The sequence below is a fragment of the Rhinolophus sinicus genome, linkage group LG07 (genome assembly GCF_036562045.2).
Source record: "Rhinolophus sinicus isolate RSC01 linkage group LG07, ASM3656204v1, whole genome shotgun sequence".
In the NCBI taxonomy this organism is placed as follows: Eukaryota; Metazoa; Chordata; class Mammalia; order Chiroptera; family Rhinolophidae; genus Rhinolophus; species Rhinolophus sinicus.
The window spans coordinates 112583710-112600560 of NC_133757.1; the positions used below are offsets into that span (position 1 = coordinate 112583710).

The 16851-nt window shown below is 40.1% G+C and overlaps 1 protein-coding gene across 1 annotated transcript in view; it reads left to right on the forward strand.

The window, feature by feature from the left end:
• The window catches only part of TBC1D9 (TBC1 domain family member 9), an 85642-nt gene that overhangs the window by 41827 nt on the left and 26964 nt on the right, over window positions 1-16851 (forward strand). The window contains exons 3-6 of the mRNA XM_019730800.2: window positions 5732-5850; window positions 10312-10540; window positions 10975-11236; window positions 12969-13176. Coding sequence (XP_019586359.2) covers window positions 5732-5850; window positions 10312-10540; window positions 10975-11236; window positions 12969-13176 — 818 coding nt within the window. The remainder of the gene's footprint in view (window positions 1-5731; window positions 5851-10311; window positions 10541-10974; window positions 11237-12968; window positions 13177-16851) is intronic.

The window sequence follows — 16851 nt, forward strand, 5'->3', positions numbered from 1 at the left end:
GCGTTGCTTATGATGATGATGATAGCAAAAGTTTCTGTTTACTTAAAGCTGTTCATGTTCTAGACCTGTGCTAAAGACTTTACGTGTGTTATCTTCTTTAATGCCCAGCACAAACCCGTGTGGTAGGTGTTCTTTCCTCCGTATTATGAAGAGGAATCTGAAGCACAGAGAGGTTAAGTAACTTCCCCACGGTCACAAAGCTACTATATGGCATGGTGGACTTGAAACCAGGTGTACTTTTCTGATAGTCTGTGGTCTGAGTCATTGTGTAATATCATCTCCATCTCCCTGATAACCAGGCTCCTTGTCACTCCAGATAATCTAATCTCTAGTCATATTTACCCCACTTCTAAAATATGTCAGGAGGTGGTAAAGTGTAGCAATTGAGAGTGTAGGTTTTGGAGACTAGAAAAATCTGGATTTGATCTTACAGAAATGTGACAGCCTCAGTTTCCTCATATATAAAAGGCTTATAGCTGGAGCTACGCAGACAATTGCTGTGAGATTACTTTTGATAAAGTATCTGAAGTTAAGCACAGCATCTGGCCTTGATAAGTACAAACAAGCAATAAATAACAGTATCATTGTCTTTAACCTGTTTTTAATTCTAGCTTTAAATACATTTCAATAAATTATATTTAGATCTCTAAACCACAAATCTCCCTTTTGTTTCTAAGAATGGTTTAAATCACCACATTATTTTGGGATTTTATCTCTTGCCCTCTCCAAATATAAGTGTGTCATTTTCCTGGCAGTAGAGAGTACATGGTGGCTTTGTAAATACTACAGGGACAGCAGGTGCTACTCTAGTGTATTGGGTATTAAGCTTGCCTTCATTTGGTATTTAAATTTCAAAATTATCACCTTTGGGACTAAAGTTTTGTTTGGTTAAAGCCATAAAATAGCTGATTCCTTCCTTTGGTTCCCTTTTTAGGTAGCTCTCAGGGCTGTTCATTCAGGCTATTCATTTGAGAACTGGATCAGCTCTGGGATCCAGCCTATCCTGGTGTCTGAAAATGCTAGCTTGGTTGCTTTTTAATTCATAGGAGATTTAATGGGTAGGCTTTGCTCTATTTTGTTTCCTGCTGTGTCATGAATGGTTTCCTATTTGCACAAATAGACACACACAACTATATACCTACACATGTGCATACACACATTCTTGATCAGTGAGAATTTACCATCTAAATTATCCTGGAATTTAGTGCTGAAGTCTCAGAACCAAATTGTATTCTTAATCATGTATCACAAAGAGATATGCACTGAGTATCTCAGTGGGGACTGAAGCCTTTGTTCTTAAACCTCAGAGGCCGGCTATGATGGAATCAATTTGTGGGTCCATCTCAATGCTTCTTCCTTTTTATTTCAAGTAGACTGCGTGTGCTTTAAGATACATTTCAAACTAGATGACGAATTAGACGAGGATGATTTAGTATTTTTCATCATCATAGATAATGTTGAAATTGCCCAGATAAAAGCACAGGGCCTACGGCTTTTTTAAAAAGCCCACTTTGAATGGTATTTGGATTCTCTTTTTACAAAATTAATTTCTAACTACCTTAAGCCCAGCAAGGGTTGATCTGGTTTTGACCTCCCTCATCAGATGCCTTCACTTAGACTTCCTGAAGTATTCTCATACATGACACCAGCTTTCTTTGTTGTTCCAGCCGATTGCACAGTTGGGTCAGCTTGTTTTTCCCACTGCATCTCTGTAAATGAGGCCTTTCCAGAAAGTCGACAGCCAAACCCTTCCCTTCTCTTCTGAGCGTCCAACACATTTTGCTCAAACTACGGGTCAGAGTGAGGGCAAAGGAGCTTCGCGTTATCTCACTTGAAGCAGTAACAAAAGAAGAGCTCCGAGATCCGAGATATTGCAGCACTCGTACTTATTTTCTTGAGAAATGAAAGAGCCATTTAGAAGGAAGAGCTAGGATTCCAACATGTTTCCTTTGGAGTCTTCGTTGGTCTGCAAAGTGTGGTCTGGCAAAAGCGACAGTTGCTCTAAAACTGTTCACGGGACATTGGCTCCACGATCCCTGAGAGGTGACCTGGACCGCTTGTTTGTTCTGGGGTCAAAAGTGGACAGAAGTGGACACCTGCTTTTAGAAATAGTTTTTACTAAATTGACATCTTTGGAATTTGTCTCATCTGCTGGGGGATGAACCCAGCTATGCCTTATGGGTGTCCTCGTACTTCTAGAACCCAGAGCCTGGAGCCATGAATGCATGTCCTCATTTACTCTTTGTGCATTGAGAGAAGTGTGCAGAAAGTATGGTGCATTTGTGCAGTAAATATAATTGTAAAAGGCACATTTTCATTACTCGCCCTGGAATTATCTGTTGGGTATAGATAGGAATCCATAGTTAATTCTTAAAACTGCCATTGGCTGCTGACATTTGTGTCTTTCCTCAAATAGTATATGGTTGCATAGAATGGAACACAAAGTTCCTCCTTGTCTAGAAGCCAGCCTTCTAGAACTTTGGAATCGTAGGTGTGGATATAACCAGAAGAGTTCTACCTCCGAAACCTTTTTGTAGCCCAGCCGCAGGCCGAGAGCACTGAGAAAGCTGAAAGAGTTGCAGAGCTGAAGATACTGAGATTTGCACTCCCAGCTCCTCTCCTACACATGGGGGCAGTGAGTGGTTGGTGAAAATGCTAAAAACCAGACTTTTCATGTGACACTGACAGGTGTGGGAGAAGCAACAGGAGATGGAGGACAGCAGAGGAACAGCACACACAACTACAGTAGGAGGGGAGACCAGTGATGGTCATGGAAGACAGAAATGGGGGGACTTACTTCCCAGGCAGTGAGTAGGGAGGAGAACCAGTGGTACAAATGGTATTGGGAGGGGGAAGGTGGAGCTAATGGAAATGATGGACAGTAGGACAGGGTGGAGAGCAGGAGGTCCTAGGGCCACAGAGAAGGCAGTAGGTGGGGAAACAGTGTGGATAGTAAACCTAAACTTCAGTATAACAGTGCTCAGATGGCTGCATGAAGATGGAGATCAGTCATGTCAACCTTCCTCTAATACCATGAAAATTGAAGGTACAGGTAAATGTTTGTTGAATGAATGCTCGCATGCATATATATACCCTTTCTACCCTGGATGTGTGTATGTGTGTGTGTGTGTGGGGGGGTGTACTTATATGTGCATAAAGAAAACTGAAGGCAACATGTGCACAGCTGAAGGCATATGTCTACCCCAGGTCTTGTAGCTGATGGGCTTTTCCGTCTAGGGAGGTTGAACTGTGGTTGGATTCCATGACCAGTGGAACAGGGACTCTAAAGTCAAGTATGCAGTGTGACTTCCTGGTAAAGGGCAGAGCATGGTGAGATGCCTGGCTGAGCCAAGGGCTCATGTGAAAACCAGCCTCCGGAAGGCACATCTGTGGTCACCATAGGCAAGGGTGGAGGGGAGGCAAAATCAGAGGCTGGGAATTGTGCCCGATGGGTCTGCAGAAGTGCAGCCATCCCGTGGGTCCCCAAGAGTGCCTCTGTCCTAAGGAGCATACATGTGACAGTGCCTTCATCCATGTGAAGAAACACAGATGGTGTGGCGGCGTGGAGGGTGCATGGCTGGCATTTACTCTGGACAGGGCTCTGTCTGTACATCACAGCCAGTCACAGCTGTTGATGGTGGTGACCTGTTTACACACAAGGAAGGCTGCAGTATGTTTCTAAAACTGTTTAAATTTAAAATAGTCATCAAAAAAGTGTAAAACCATACAGCACTCTTCCTTATCTGTAAACAAAATTTTCCCAATGATTATTTTAAAATTTTGAGTCTAAAATGTTTTAAAGCTCTCTGGCAAACTCCAGAATGGCTCATTCCCTAAATATGGCATTGTGCTTTGCATCTGAAAAGTGTTTTCTACTTTCCAAAGGGTATCTGTAGACATTAATCCTTGTAATTTTTGCCACATTGCTCTGAGATGGGTAATGGTTTTGTTTTGTTTTTCATTTGTCTCCATTTTATGTGTAAAGAACTTGAGACAGAGAGAGATGAAGCAAATTGTCTAAAGTCACCCAACTGGCTGGCAGCAGAGAGGGAGGGGGGCTAGTTATCTGGAGTTCTAGCTCTTGCCATGACATCGTAATACAGAGTCATCGATTGCTTTTACATGTAGGTGGCTGTGACCCCAAGTGAGTGAGCCATAAAAAATGCCCAGAAAATGCTACAGACCATCTACTATTTTTTAGCATTTTCATAGGGCTGCCTCTCCACTCAGAAATTTGCTTTTCATCCTCTACACAAGCATTCCATGTAGGCAATTTTGGTGTTCGGGCTTGAAGTAAAAGAGAATAAACTTGGGTTGGTTTTGGTTTTGCCTCCCCTCACACGGTCTAAAACCCCTCAAGCCTAACTCATTCTCTAAGAGATTTTAATTCTGCTCCCACAGTTGTGAGTATCATTTGTAGAAACATTTGTCTCCCACCTTTCTTTGTCAGGAATCAGAGTCAGATTCTGAAATATATTGAATTATTGGCGACAAAGAACAGAGAAAAGACATTGTAAAGAAATCAATGAAAAGATAACTTGGAAATCTAAGGAGAGGCCTGAAGGGTGAATCAGTGAAATCACAAAATCATTCTGTAACTCTGGAATGAGTAGTGCATATAATTTATATATATATATATATATATATATATATATATATATATATATATATATATATGTTATACATATCTATAATACGATACGTGGTATCTATACAACTTACATCTATCATATTGGGATGATTTATAAGACTGTGTTTCTGCCATTAACAATCCCAGAGCAGGACAAAAAGGGAAGGGAATTTACTCCAGAGTCTGTGACACCTCATCTGACCACATGTCCGTTATGCCCTGAGGTTGTGAGTAGGAGCAGTGCCGGTTCCATACGCTACAAGGCTGGGGTTGTTTCCATTGGAGGTTGCCAAGTGAGTTGACCTGCGCTTCTTTCTGACTGGCCAAGTGTAGTGATTTGGTCGGCAGCTGTGAGGATGACCTCATCCCATTACATTTCAAGGCAACTGTGCTCCTGAGAGCCAGGCGGCTATTCCCGAGCGATAGTCCATTTTCACATCTCATTCATAATTGAAGTGAGTGAGGATCATTTCTTTGCCTATTATAAGAAGTGGTTACATCAGATCTCCAGTGGCATACCGAAGCTTTCCTATTGTTGCAACTTAACAACTGTAACCTAGTATTCTAACCAGATCTCCATTACCCTGTGAGGTGCAGGTTCTAGAAGGAAGGAAAGAGAGGGGCAGTGCTAAACTCCCAATCCAGAAAAGTGAATGGGAGAAATGTTGCTGCCTTGTATTCTGAAAGTGGCCTAAAAGTTTCTGAATTCACCTCATCGGACTTGACTGTAACACAGTACAGCAGCTCCTTGAATAACATCGTTTCGTTAAAATGTCGATGAACGTCGATGAGGTGCTATAGGCGCTTAACTCTTGTTCATATCCATTAGCCTATGGTAGAACTGGTTTCGTTATACATCATTCAGCTTGAAGGCCAAGAACCTATCGAAGACATAAGTGAGGACTTCCTGTCCTTGTTCTTGGGTTTCCACTTCTTTAGGTGTCTTCTGTGTGTCTCTTCTGGAGGAGAGAAAGCATTTAAAAGCAGCACTGTTGAAACAATTCTGTTTTAGTGGCATGAATACAGATGACATGTGCCTCGTTTTTTAGGTCTCTTTTAAATGCTGACATTTATTTTATTTTTATTTTTACATTTGTACAGGTGGTTCCAGAAAAGAAATCACTGAACACTGGGAATGGCTTGAGCAGAATCTACTGCAGACACTCTCCATCTTTGAAAATGAGAACGATATCACCACGTTTGTGAGAGGAAAAATACAGGTAGAGGAGGTCTTGTTTTGTTTTGTTGTTAAACGTTTAAATTGGCAATAGTGTGAAACTTACAGAAAAGTTGTAAAAATAGGCAGATATGTGTACTTTTCTGATTTCTCTTTAATTCTTGCACATGAGGCCTCAGGTATATATACTTCTTTGCATGTGCATTTTTCACGGAAGTGCTGGATAACACTCCATATAAGTTCATAGAGATTGTCCATGTGTTGTTCTTGTTGTTTAATTTTAATAGTTCTGTTTTTTTTTTAATTTTGAAATGATTTTTAGATTTACAGAAGAACTACAAAGACAGAGCAAAAAATTCTCGTAGACCCTACACTCAGCTTCCCTAGTTGTTAACATCTTATATAAACGTGGTACATTTATCAGTACTAAGAAACTATCATTGACACAATATTGTTAACTAAACTACAGACTTTATTTAGATTGTAGCAGTGTTTGCACTTCACGTTCTCTTTTATTCCATGGGCCAATCCAGGACACCGGGTTGCATTTAGTTCTTTATTTGTTTTAAGCTGCACATTATGTGTGTATGCACCATAGATAATTCAGCCATTCTCCTATGCTTGGACATTTAAGCATTTTCTAATATATTTGCATTTTGGGGGGACATATCTTTATGATAAACTGGTAGAAGTGGGATTTTCAGGTCAAATGGTAAATGCATGTGTCGTTATTCTTCACCAACAAGGTGGATTATCAAACTGTTGAGTTTTTGCCAATCTGGTGGGAGAGAAATATTTTAGTGTTGTCTTTAGTGTTATGAGTGAAATTGAACATCTTTTCATATGTTCAAGGACCACTTTTGTATCACTGTTTATTGACTGTTGGCTCCTATCTTTTTACCTATTTTTCTGTGGGACTTTTGGTCTTATTTTTCTTTAACTTTTAAAAGTTCTTTTTATGTAAAGGTCATTAGCCCTTTATCAGTGTTACATGTTGTGGTTATTTTCTCTCATTTGTCATTTGTCTTTTGACTTTGCTCATGATAGTTTTTGCCATGCAAAGTTTAAATTTTTTATTCAAAGTTAGTAATTTTTTCTATTATAACATCTGGAGTTTTAGTCACAATAAGAAAGCCTTTCTTTATACCTACATGATGGAAGAATTCTACGAAGTGATCTGACATGCTTTTCATTCAAATTCTACAGAATGGTCAATTTTTATTTTATTGTATTTTTACTTTACTAAACCTTTACATGAACATGTAGTAATTTCATATTCAGAAAAAGAAGGGAACGAATACAAATGGAATCTCATTGTTCTCTAGAGTCTGATGTTTTTGAAGGAGAGAGTTGAATTTTAACTGGACCACAAAAAAATTAGTTAGGACTGAGAAGAACAGGAGCACATATAATAATGTGCTTCCTTACTGCCACCCTTAACCCCTCAAAATGAATATTTTATCACTGCTTCAAGATTGGTGATTTAAATTTCTTCTCCATCCTTAATAAAGAGATTATAAGAGTAGTAAAGAGGATAAAAGTGAGAGGGGGAGACATGGCAAAGGATCAGTGTGAAGCTAAGAGGAAATGGCAGCCCCCAGACACACACACACACACACACACACACACACACACACACGCACATTATTCTAGAATAATTGAGAGTTGTTTTGTTGATAAAACCAATCAGATTCTATAGCATCTTCATTTTTGTTTCTAACTCATGTATCTGAATTTCTGCAAAGTAAAGTAAATGGAGTGAGTCAGGATTCCTAATTTGATCATGTCGGAGGGGCGGAGTGGAAGAGCCATTGGTGTGGGGAACACAGACAGGAAGCATCTTCTCTATCCAGGGGCCACTACTGAGGTTCTCGGTTACCTTTTCCTGCTATCGTCTTAGGGAAACAGGTACACATAAAGAGCTATAGGAAGATACTGAAGCTTAGAAGTGATACCAGCCAGGAGGAAAAAGAAAAAGAAAACAAAACAAGGACCAATTATGTCAAATAGCCATTCTTTTCATAATTTTCATTACACCAAAAGTGTCAGATTAAATTCCCCTGAAACCAGTTATGAGGAAGGAGTTGCTATTATTAATGCAATTATGTGTGAATGTCATTCATGTGCAAATGAATAGTTTAAGCATTCACGGATTGTCCAATAATTAAGAGAACCAATAAATTTATTTGTTTTGAGATCTAATTGACTTTTATAAATTATAAATGTAATAATTAACTACAGCGGCAGCCATAATTCAAACACCATAGATAATATTTTGTATATTTCTTTCTAGATTTCCAATATGAATTTTATCATAATAATCTTACTGTACATATAATTTTGTATCATGTCTTTTTTCTTTGACCAGTATGTACTATGTATTATATATAATTTTGTTATTTTAATAACTGAACACTATTTCATAATTGACTTTAACGTTCCTCTCTCTAGATGTCTCATTAGTTTCTAGACTAGTGGGGGTCAGGCAAAAGCAATAATACAGTGAACACTTTTGTTCATATAACTCCCTATACTTTTTGCTTTTTCCCTTTGGGATAGATTACAAAATGTTGGTTAATGGATTAAGTAGTTTAAACATTTTTAATGGACCTTAGTAGATACTGTCATTGTATTGGAATGCCTATGCTGTGACACCATTGCTTACTTTCAGCATTATAGTTATTTAAGTGGTTTTTCAAATTGAACAGGTCAAAGCTGATGTCTTACTGTTTTAATTTTCTGTCTGATTGATTGTGAGGTTGAACATTTTTTCATGTTTGCTAAGTTCATTTTCCTGTTTTTGTGAATTACCTGTCAGTATCCCTTGCATATTTGGATTGTAGGAATTTTTCCAAAGTTATGTGGAGCTGTTGCCTAGAACCAGGTGACCTATTTTATATTATGTGGAACCTGTAGAACATATAGGAAGGAGATATTCCATCCCTTTGTTCCATCATCCGGCTCACCTGGCTAAAAATTTACAGCAAACTAAGAAGAAAGTTACAGCAAACTAAGGAGAGATTCCATATTCTGAGCCCTTCTTTTTCTTAAGTGTGGGCATGTTGAGAGGGATTATTATAAGGGGCATTATCCTTACTGTCGAAACTACTTGGGAAGGTTTGGTCTGTTGATATGAGTGTATTAGGCCCCAGACTGTCTCAGAGTGATGGATCTATATCCTCATAAATCCTTTCATATTTAAAAATGTTTTCTTTTTAAATTTTAAGTGAGCATTCTAGAATGTGGTGTTTAGGAGATCTGTATATGGCATAGTCTGAACTTAATGTTTTTCCACTTAAAACTTATGGGTACCATTTGGTTTGTTATACATTGCTCTCTTCTAATATTCTCCTTCTTCTGAAATTAGGCAAGAGTCTACTATAGTGGATCTAAAAAGTACATGGTCTAGAATTTTGGATTTTATACTGGTAGTAGTAGAGAACCACTCAGGCTTCTCATAATAAGAGTCTTAGAGTCAAAATTAGTCTTTGGAAGATAAATTTATAGGAAGCATCCAGGACATACTAGAAGCATAATTGCCCAAAGGCAGGAATTCTGGGGATGAGGCAGTTGCAATTTTCTATCCTTGAGTATGGAGGGTTCAGTCACATCAAAGAGAAGCTAAGAGGTTGCCCAACTTTGCAGAGCGATGCAGTGACACGGTTGGGACCTGATGCCAAAATTTTCATGCTCGAAAGCTCATGCTATTCCAGTGCTACCTTGAGATCAGAAGAAATGAAGATGAGGTGAGGGAGATTTGATGATTACAAAGTCAAAGGTGGGATTCAAGGGAGCACTTTCCATCAAGAGAAGGCAGTGTTCAGGGAATTATGGAGGCATTGGATAACAATGAAACAGCTTCTCACGCTACTAAAATGATTAAACAGTAGATTAAGCTAGTCACTTGCTGTGCAAATATTTCATTTTTTGTCCAACTGACCAAAAATTGTGTGTCTGATATAAGTTTTGCTCTCATATTTGCCCTTTTTCTGTTCAAATGGTTGCTTGTTCCTTTTCTCTGGGTTCCCTGATGTTATTCATGGCCCTTGAGACAGGGTTTGTGGCCAAGTGTCAGTGACATGCATTCTGGTCTTTCCTTCCTTGTCCATTCGTGATTGTTGATTTTTGAGAAAGGCAGAAATTGACCTTTGGGATGACTGTATCATAATAAGCTAGGAAAAGCAGAACTAGAAAAATCTTTATGTTTCCTCATTTATAAAATAAAATGGTGGGCTTTAAGTGAATTTAATAAAAGGATTAGCTCCAATATATAGATAATAATAAAATCTATATTGTTACTTAAAAATCTTTTTATACACAAATGCTATGTGGTAAGTAGCTTAGAATTTGGGGGTTGCCTGTGAAAAGAATTCATTGTTTTTTAAAAAAATTCTAGCCTTAGAGATTATTATTTTTTTCCTTTCTATATGTATAGCCTGCAGAAAAAAAGCAGCTCTCGTCGTAGTAACACCAGTGGTGTGCTTTGTGTTTCATCCCTGCTTAGGGCGTCATTGCAGAGTATAACAAAATCAACGATGTGAAGGAAGACGATGACACAGAGAAGTTTAAAGAAGCCATTGTTAAGTTCCATAGGCTGTTTGGGATGCCCGAGGAAGAGAAACTCGTCAACTATTACTCTTGTAGCTACTGGAAGGGCAAGGTCCCCCGTCAGGGTTGGATGTACCTCAGTATTAATCACCTTTGCTTTTATTCTTTCCTTATGGGAAGGGAAGGTAAGTTGTCTAGAATCTCAGAGGGAAGCTTTGGAAAGTCTACTGAGGTTTGCTCTGAACTCATAAACCACATCAAAATACCAAGAATAAATCTGTAGTTATAACTGGGTCAACACTCTCTTTTAACTGTTTAACAGGTGAATTTGATTATTTTCAGTTCAATATTTGTTAAAAAAAATGGTCATTAAGAAATAAAGATTCGCCAAAGGTATCATTAATTTAGTAGACACGGACTTAAGTCCCTAATAATTAATGAACTCAGGATTGATGTGGTCTGAATTTGTCTCTCATAACTAACAAACAAAACTATAATAAATATGAACACACAAAGTCAGAGGAGTTCCGCGCCAGTGGGGGCTGGGGGGTGTGATTGCAGTATCTTGAAGGGATTTTAAGGAGCCAGGTATTGACCCAGCCTTGTTCCCTGTGCTCAGCCAAGCTGGTAATCCGGTGGGTGGACATCACTCAGCTCGAGAAGAATGCCACGCTGCTTCTGCCTGACGTGATCAAAGTGAGCACACGGTCCAGTGAACATTTCTTCTCCGTATTTCTCAACATCAACGAGACCTTCAAGCTCATGGAGCAGCTGGCCAATATAGCCATGAGGCAGCTCCTGGACAATGAGGGATTTGAACAAGATCGATCCCTGCCCAAACTGAAGAAGAAGTCGCCTAAAAAAGTGTCTGCTCTGAAACGGTAGGTGACAGAGACTGAGTTTGACAGATTTTAGAGATGAGAAACCCATCTATTCATTTACGAAATTTAACATTTTCTGAATAGCTTCAAGGGTTCTGGGTATGACTGCCCGAGGTACTCACTGCACAGGAAAGGGAGGGGTACAGTGTGACAGGAACCCTTCTGAGCCTGTGAGCAGAGGGCCACGGGCACACGCAGGGGGAGATGGGGCTGAGGGTTGGAAAGGCCTCTCAGTGGAGGCTGCTTGGAGCCGGACTCTCAGGGGTAGTGTTAATAGAAGTTACCCTTGCAGAGTCAGCAGAATGGCTGTTCCAGGTAGAGGGAATAACATGATGGGGGGAAGCACAAAGGAAAAGCACAGAGGGAAGGAAATCCATCACACATCTGGAAGGTGACGGGGCACAGAGTGGCGAGAGGCTGCCAAGAAGCCTGGAAGATGGGAGTAGAGCCAGAGGGGGGGAGAACCGGGATGCTCCACTGAGTGACTGTATGCATGGGCTTGCCCTAAACTGAGATAGAGAGTGAGAGGGGGACGAGCCTGTCCAGGGATGTGAGAGCTCAGTTTTGATCATGTCGAGTTGAGTTGGGTACAGGGCAGTTAGTTGGAGATCAGATCAGTAACACACACAGAATTGGAACTCACTGGCGTACAACTGGCAGTTGGAACCTGACAACAGGTAACCGCAGTGAAGATGTGTTTGGTGATTTGAGACATGTTTCAGTGGAGTGGTGGAGGATGAATGGGTTACTGCAGTGGATGATATAGCAAATGACAGGCAAGGAAGGGAATTAGGCAGGTATTGACTGCTTTCCCAAGAGATTCCATGGTAAAAGAAGGGGATTGCTCCTTTTAGAATGGAGAAGATTTGAACATAGGATACGATGGGAAGAGTTTGTCGATGAAGGTAGGTGAGGGACAGGAGAGAACATAGAGAGAAAGCTATAAGAAAACAAATAATTTTAAAAGTGACATCTGATAGGTCATGGAAAACGATGCTTATGTGTGTTGAGATCTCTGCCTTTGAAGCAGGGAAAGGCAGTAAGAGTGGTGAGGGTGGAGGTAATTTTGGAGATTGAGAGAGAATTGGAAGGAGTCCTGCTTCTTAGCCTCTTTCTGCTCTGTGAAGCCAGAAACTAGACCATCAAGGGGTTAAGGTTAGGTAGAGCTTGAGGGGAGAGGTTTTAACAACCTATATGATGAACAGGAAAAAAGGAAGTCATCAAGGAAAAGATTGTATCCACAGAGAACCAGTTGTCTAAGAGGTGGGTTGTTCCTGTATTTCAGGTAATTTCTTGTCTGTTTCGGGTGGACAGTGATAGCCAGCAGACTCATGAGGCTTGTTTTCATTCTCATTAGGTCTTTCTTAAAAGATATGGTCCCCCAAAGTGGCTCTGGATAAGTGTAAATGTAATAATCGCTTTAGAAATTATTGTGCTCCTTTAGGAAAAGAATGAACTTCCTGTCCAGGCCTAGTTTCCCTAAGATTTATGAACATTCGCAGATGTTGATTATACAATGACTACACAAGGTACCTAACTACATTACAATCATTTCGTTATGCTTTTGGGTCACAGGTTGGCATTAGCTCCAGTAGAAAGCCAAGGAGGTAGGGATAAGTCTAGCAAGATCAAGGGGGGGAAAGATGGGCTGGGGAACCTCCATTGCTGCATCATTTAGAAGGTATTGGAACATTTCTTTTGCATGAGGTAAGTTACTATTCTTGCCTTCCAGCGATCTTGATGCCAGGGCAAAGAGTGAGAGGTACCGCGCACTTTTCCGGCTGCCCAAAGATGAAAAATTAGACGGCCACACAGATTGTACCCTCTGGACTCCATTTAACAAAATGCACATTTTGGGGCAAATGTTTGTGTCCACCAATTACATCTGCTTTACCAGCAAGGAAGAGAACTTGTGTAGCCTCATTATCCCACTCCGGGAGGTAAGAGCCAAGTGGAAACGATTATCTTAAGAGTTTCATTTGTAACACTTTTCTTTGTGAACCAGGATTTATTTTTTTTTTTTTTTTTTTTTTTTACCAGCAGTTGGCTGGCTTTTAACCATAAATGGATGTTCATAATTCTTTGGTGGCTCCTGCCACCCTTTCGTGTGTTGCCATTGGTCTAAGTGACTGTGGGACCTGTGTGAGCTCTTCCACAGGCAGCCTAGTGTTTTACAGTGGAGATTTTATTATTATCCAGGCATGGTGAGGTCAACAGGTCAGGAGATGACTACCATTGAAAAGACAGATTGTTCTGCTCACAGATCCCACTGGGAGGAGTCCTGGGGGCCACATGAGCAAGCAACAGGGTCAGTCAGCAGGCAGACAGAGCAAGGGAAGTCGTGGTGAGAGTCCTTATTGTGGCTTCCCAGAGAAGGAACTGCTGGGGCAGGGTAAACAGGCTTACTATTGGCTACTTTGAATAATTTCAAGGGGCTCTGGGGTATAAGGCTGTCCCTAGTTATCTGGTATCCGGCCCTAGGGTGATTAGGGCAGGTGAATAATGGCCTTGAGTGTGAGATAGATAAGGGTTGGTTTGCATATAAAAGGCCTACTGCCTGGGGGAGTCCTTTACTATCTCCAAGAGTCGCTAACTCTAGAGAGGTGGTCCTACCAGGGTCAGAGATGTCAAAGGCCCCCTAAATGTCAAAGCATCAAATACAGAAACCAGAAAATGTAGTTATTACCCCTGGCTCACAGCCTAAGAGCAGCTTGGTTTAAAGGAGACGGTCTAGGTCGTGAATCAGAAAGCCAAGTGTTTTTCAGATCTGGTCCTCCGATTTCCTGCCCCGGGACTGCTGGCCACCGTGGCAGATTCCAGAGCCCACCCCAGATCTGCTGAGTCTGAATCTCAGCAAGTTTTGGAATCTGTATTTTGATAAAGTCCCAGAATGATTCTCATGCGTGATAAAGACTAAGAAACATTCCTGTTGTAATGCGGGGGACAGGGGGGGGGAGGTTTCTATCAGATCTTCACAGTGGTCTTGCCCTGTGCAGAGGTTTGGGGTTGAGAAGGAACCCCAGGGTAGGATATCAGGGGCTGTCAGTTCTAACCTGGAAGCTTTCAACCTATCCTGCTCCTTTTCTAGAAGAGAATGAAGGTGGTTAGAAGCTTTGGTTATTAAGATTGACCCTTTGGTAGATTCCCTGTAGTAAAGGATTCAAGTTTCCTTCTGCCTTTTCTTTAAAAAAAAAAAAAATCATTTATGTAAGCAAATGTTCTTTGTTTTGTTCTTTTTTCTTTTTTTTAAAGAATAATGCATCACTATCACAGAAAATTTGTAGGAGAACAGACAAATAAAAAGAAAACAAAATTCACCCGTAGGCCCACCATTTAAAGAAAACCGCTGTTAACTTTCTGCTGTACCATTTACCAGGCTACTCCAATAATTTGCGTTGTATATAATCACTGATATTATTAGATATAAAACATAGGGAATTTTTATTTTTTGCTTATTTCCTTTAACAGTGAGTATATATTAAACTTTTCCCCATATCATTAAGTATTCTTTTCCAATGTAACTTTTAATGACTGCAGATTTTTCCATAAGTGGATATATAGACTATATTTATTCAGTTACCTATGGTTGGACCATTGCATCGTTTTTAGTTTTCTCCCAATCATATACATAATTTTCTTTAAATTATGAATTCCTAGAAGAATGCAAAATGTTAGGCAATTGATCAATCTAGTTCTCCTTCTATAGGATGAGCTAACTGGTATTATAACCCTTTTTGAGACCAGGCTATTTTGTTGGTGGTGAATTCTGGGATGGGTAATTACTCAACATTCCTTACATTTAGCTCTGAAATGGGTTGCCTAACGTTTCCAGCAAATGTAGCTTCTTTGCCATAAATGGTTGCTAACTGCATATCCTTTGTCAAGTACTACCTGAATGTAGTAAAAGCAAACTTACCTGGAACAACTAAGGAAACCCATTCTGGGGTAGAGACTGTACCGTGCGTGTGCTGTTCATGCATCTGAGCAAGTCCTCACTCTGTTTATCCAGAGGAAAATGAGGAGCAGAGAAGGGCTGGAAGCACTTCCAGGACATCTGCTCCCCTGGTCATCACCTGCCAAGGTTTTGGGTCCAGCTAGCTCTGTTCTCATTTTAGTGCGATTTACAATACAACAGTGAGAGCCAAGGGAATTGAGAGAATGGTGACTGATGCTCTCAGCTCATCTTCTGCTTGCTAGTTTCCCTAACAGGTGGTAAGGAAGAGATAACACAGTCTTATTTCAGGGAGAATCAAAGCAGAGACAAGATGGTGGCAGCATTTAGAAATAAAGCATGTTTTGATTGGAGGATGCAGCTTTCAAGAAATGCTCAGTGAGACAGCAGTGCCCTTCCCTTCACCTGAGGAATCTCTGAGATACGTTAATGGTAGTGCCCTCACCCCGACTAATGGAAAAAGGAGAGGACTTAATGGAATTTTTATTACCTTTAGGTAACGATAATGACAGAAAAGCCAACCACCCTCCTTCTGGAATCTCTTTGAGTAGAAAGTGGTCTCTCTGTGGACTGGGTACCTTTCAGAACTGAGTTAAGCTGATTGATCAGCAGGGGCCTCCGTGAGAATGTTAAATCCTATTTGGAATGGCCGTTTTTAGCACTAGACGGATTAGGAATTGTTTTATTAAATTTTCTTATAAATAAACTGAAATATTGACTGGAGATTATTAACATATATTTCACACATAGGGTTAAGGTAGACCAAATTGACAGATGTTAAATGTTTACATAGAATCTTGTTGCTATAGATTTTAAAGAAATTCCTGAGGCAGCTAAGCAGGAGGGTAAAATGAACTAATCAGGTTCCTCATTAGAAATTCCAGATGAAGGCTTTTTTTTCCCAATCATAAATTACCTTGTAAATGTTCCATATTAAACTCCAAGGTTTAATTAAATTCCAGTCTATTTTATAACCCAAAGTGGTAATGAAAATGTGTCTCATTAAACTGTAGAATACTCGAATGTAGCTCTTACCCTTTCCTGGTGGTACAGAGCTTATGGGTTAGAAATCTGTTAGTGAAAAAGGCTTTGTAACCATGTGAGCATGTGTATGTTTTATGTGGTAGCTTTCTGGATGTTCCTGGATTCGTGATCCAGTCAGATAAAGGACTTTCCACTTTGATTTTATCAAGCTCCACGTGGCTATCTGGGTTTTAGGCACAGAGCTTGAACCTTTAATTCCTTTGGCATCTGTTATTTGGTCCCGACACCTGATGGATGGTCAAAAGAATCAGAAAAAAATTTGTGGTGAGAAAGGGAGCGCTGATGAGTCTTTTAAAACTAAGCTTTGTTTAACACATTTCTTAAGTGTTATGAGAAAATTCTTTTTATGATAAGGAGGGGTCATTGTCTTGTTTCTCTAGTTTTTTGTTTGTTTGTTTTTGTTTTTTTAATTAGGGAAAGAGAAAGCTTTTCTGTGCAACTCCAGGTATCTCAGAGGATTCCTTTAAAAGAGTACATCTAAATAAATGTATTTATAAAATCTGACCCCAGAAGTCGGGTCCTGCAGTTTGTCCATTTATGGCCCAGTCACAGCACTTTGCACTTGGGCCCGCGAACTTTTTAGGCAACTCCAATAGGTTTCTTAACCTTGAGGGAGAGA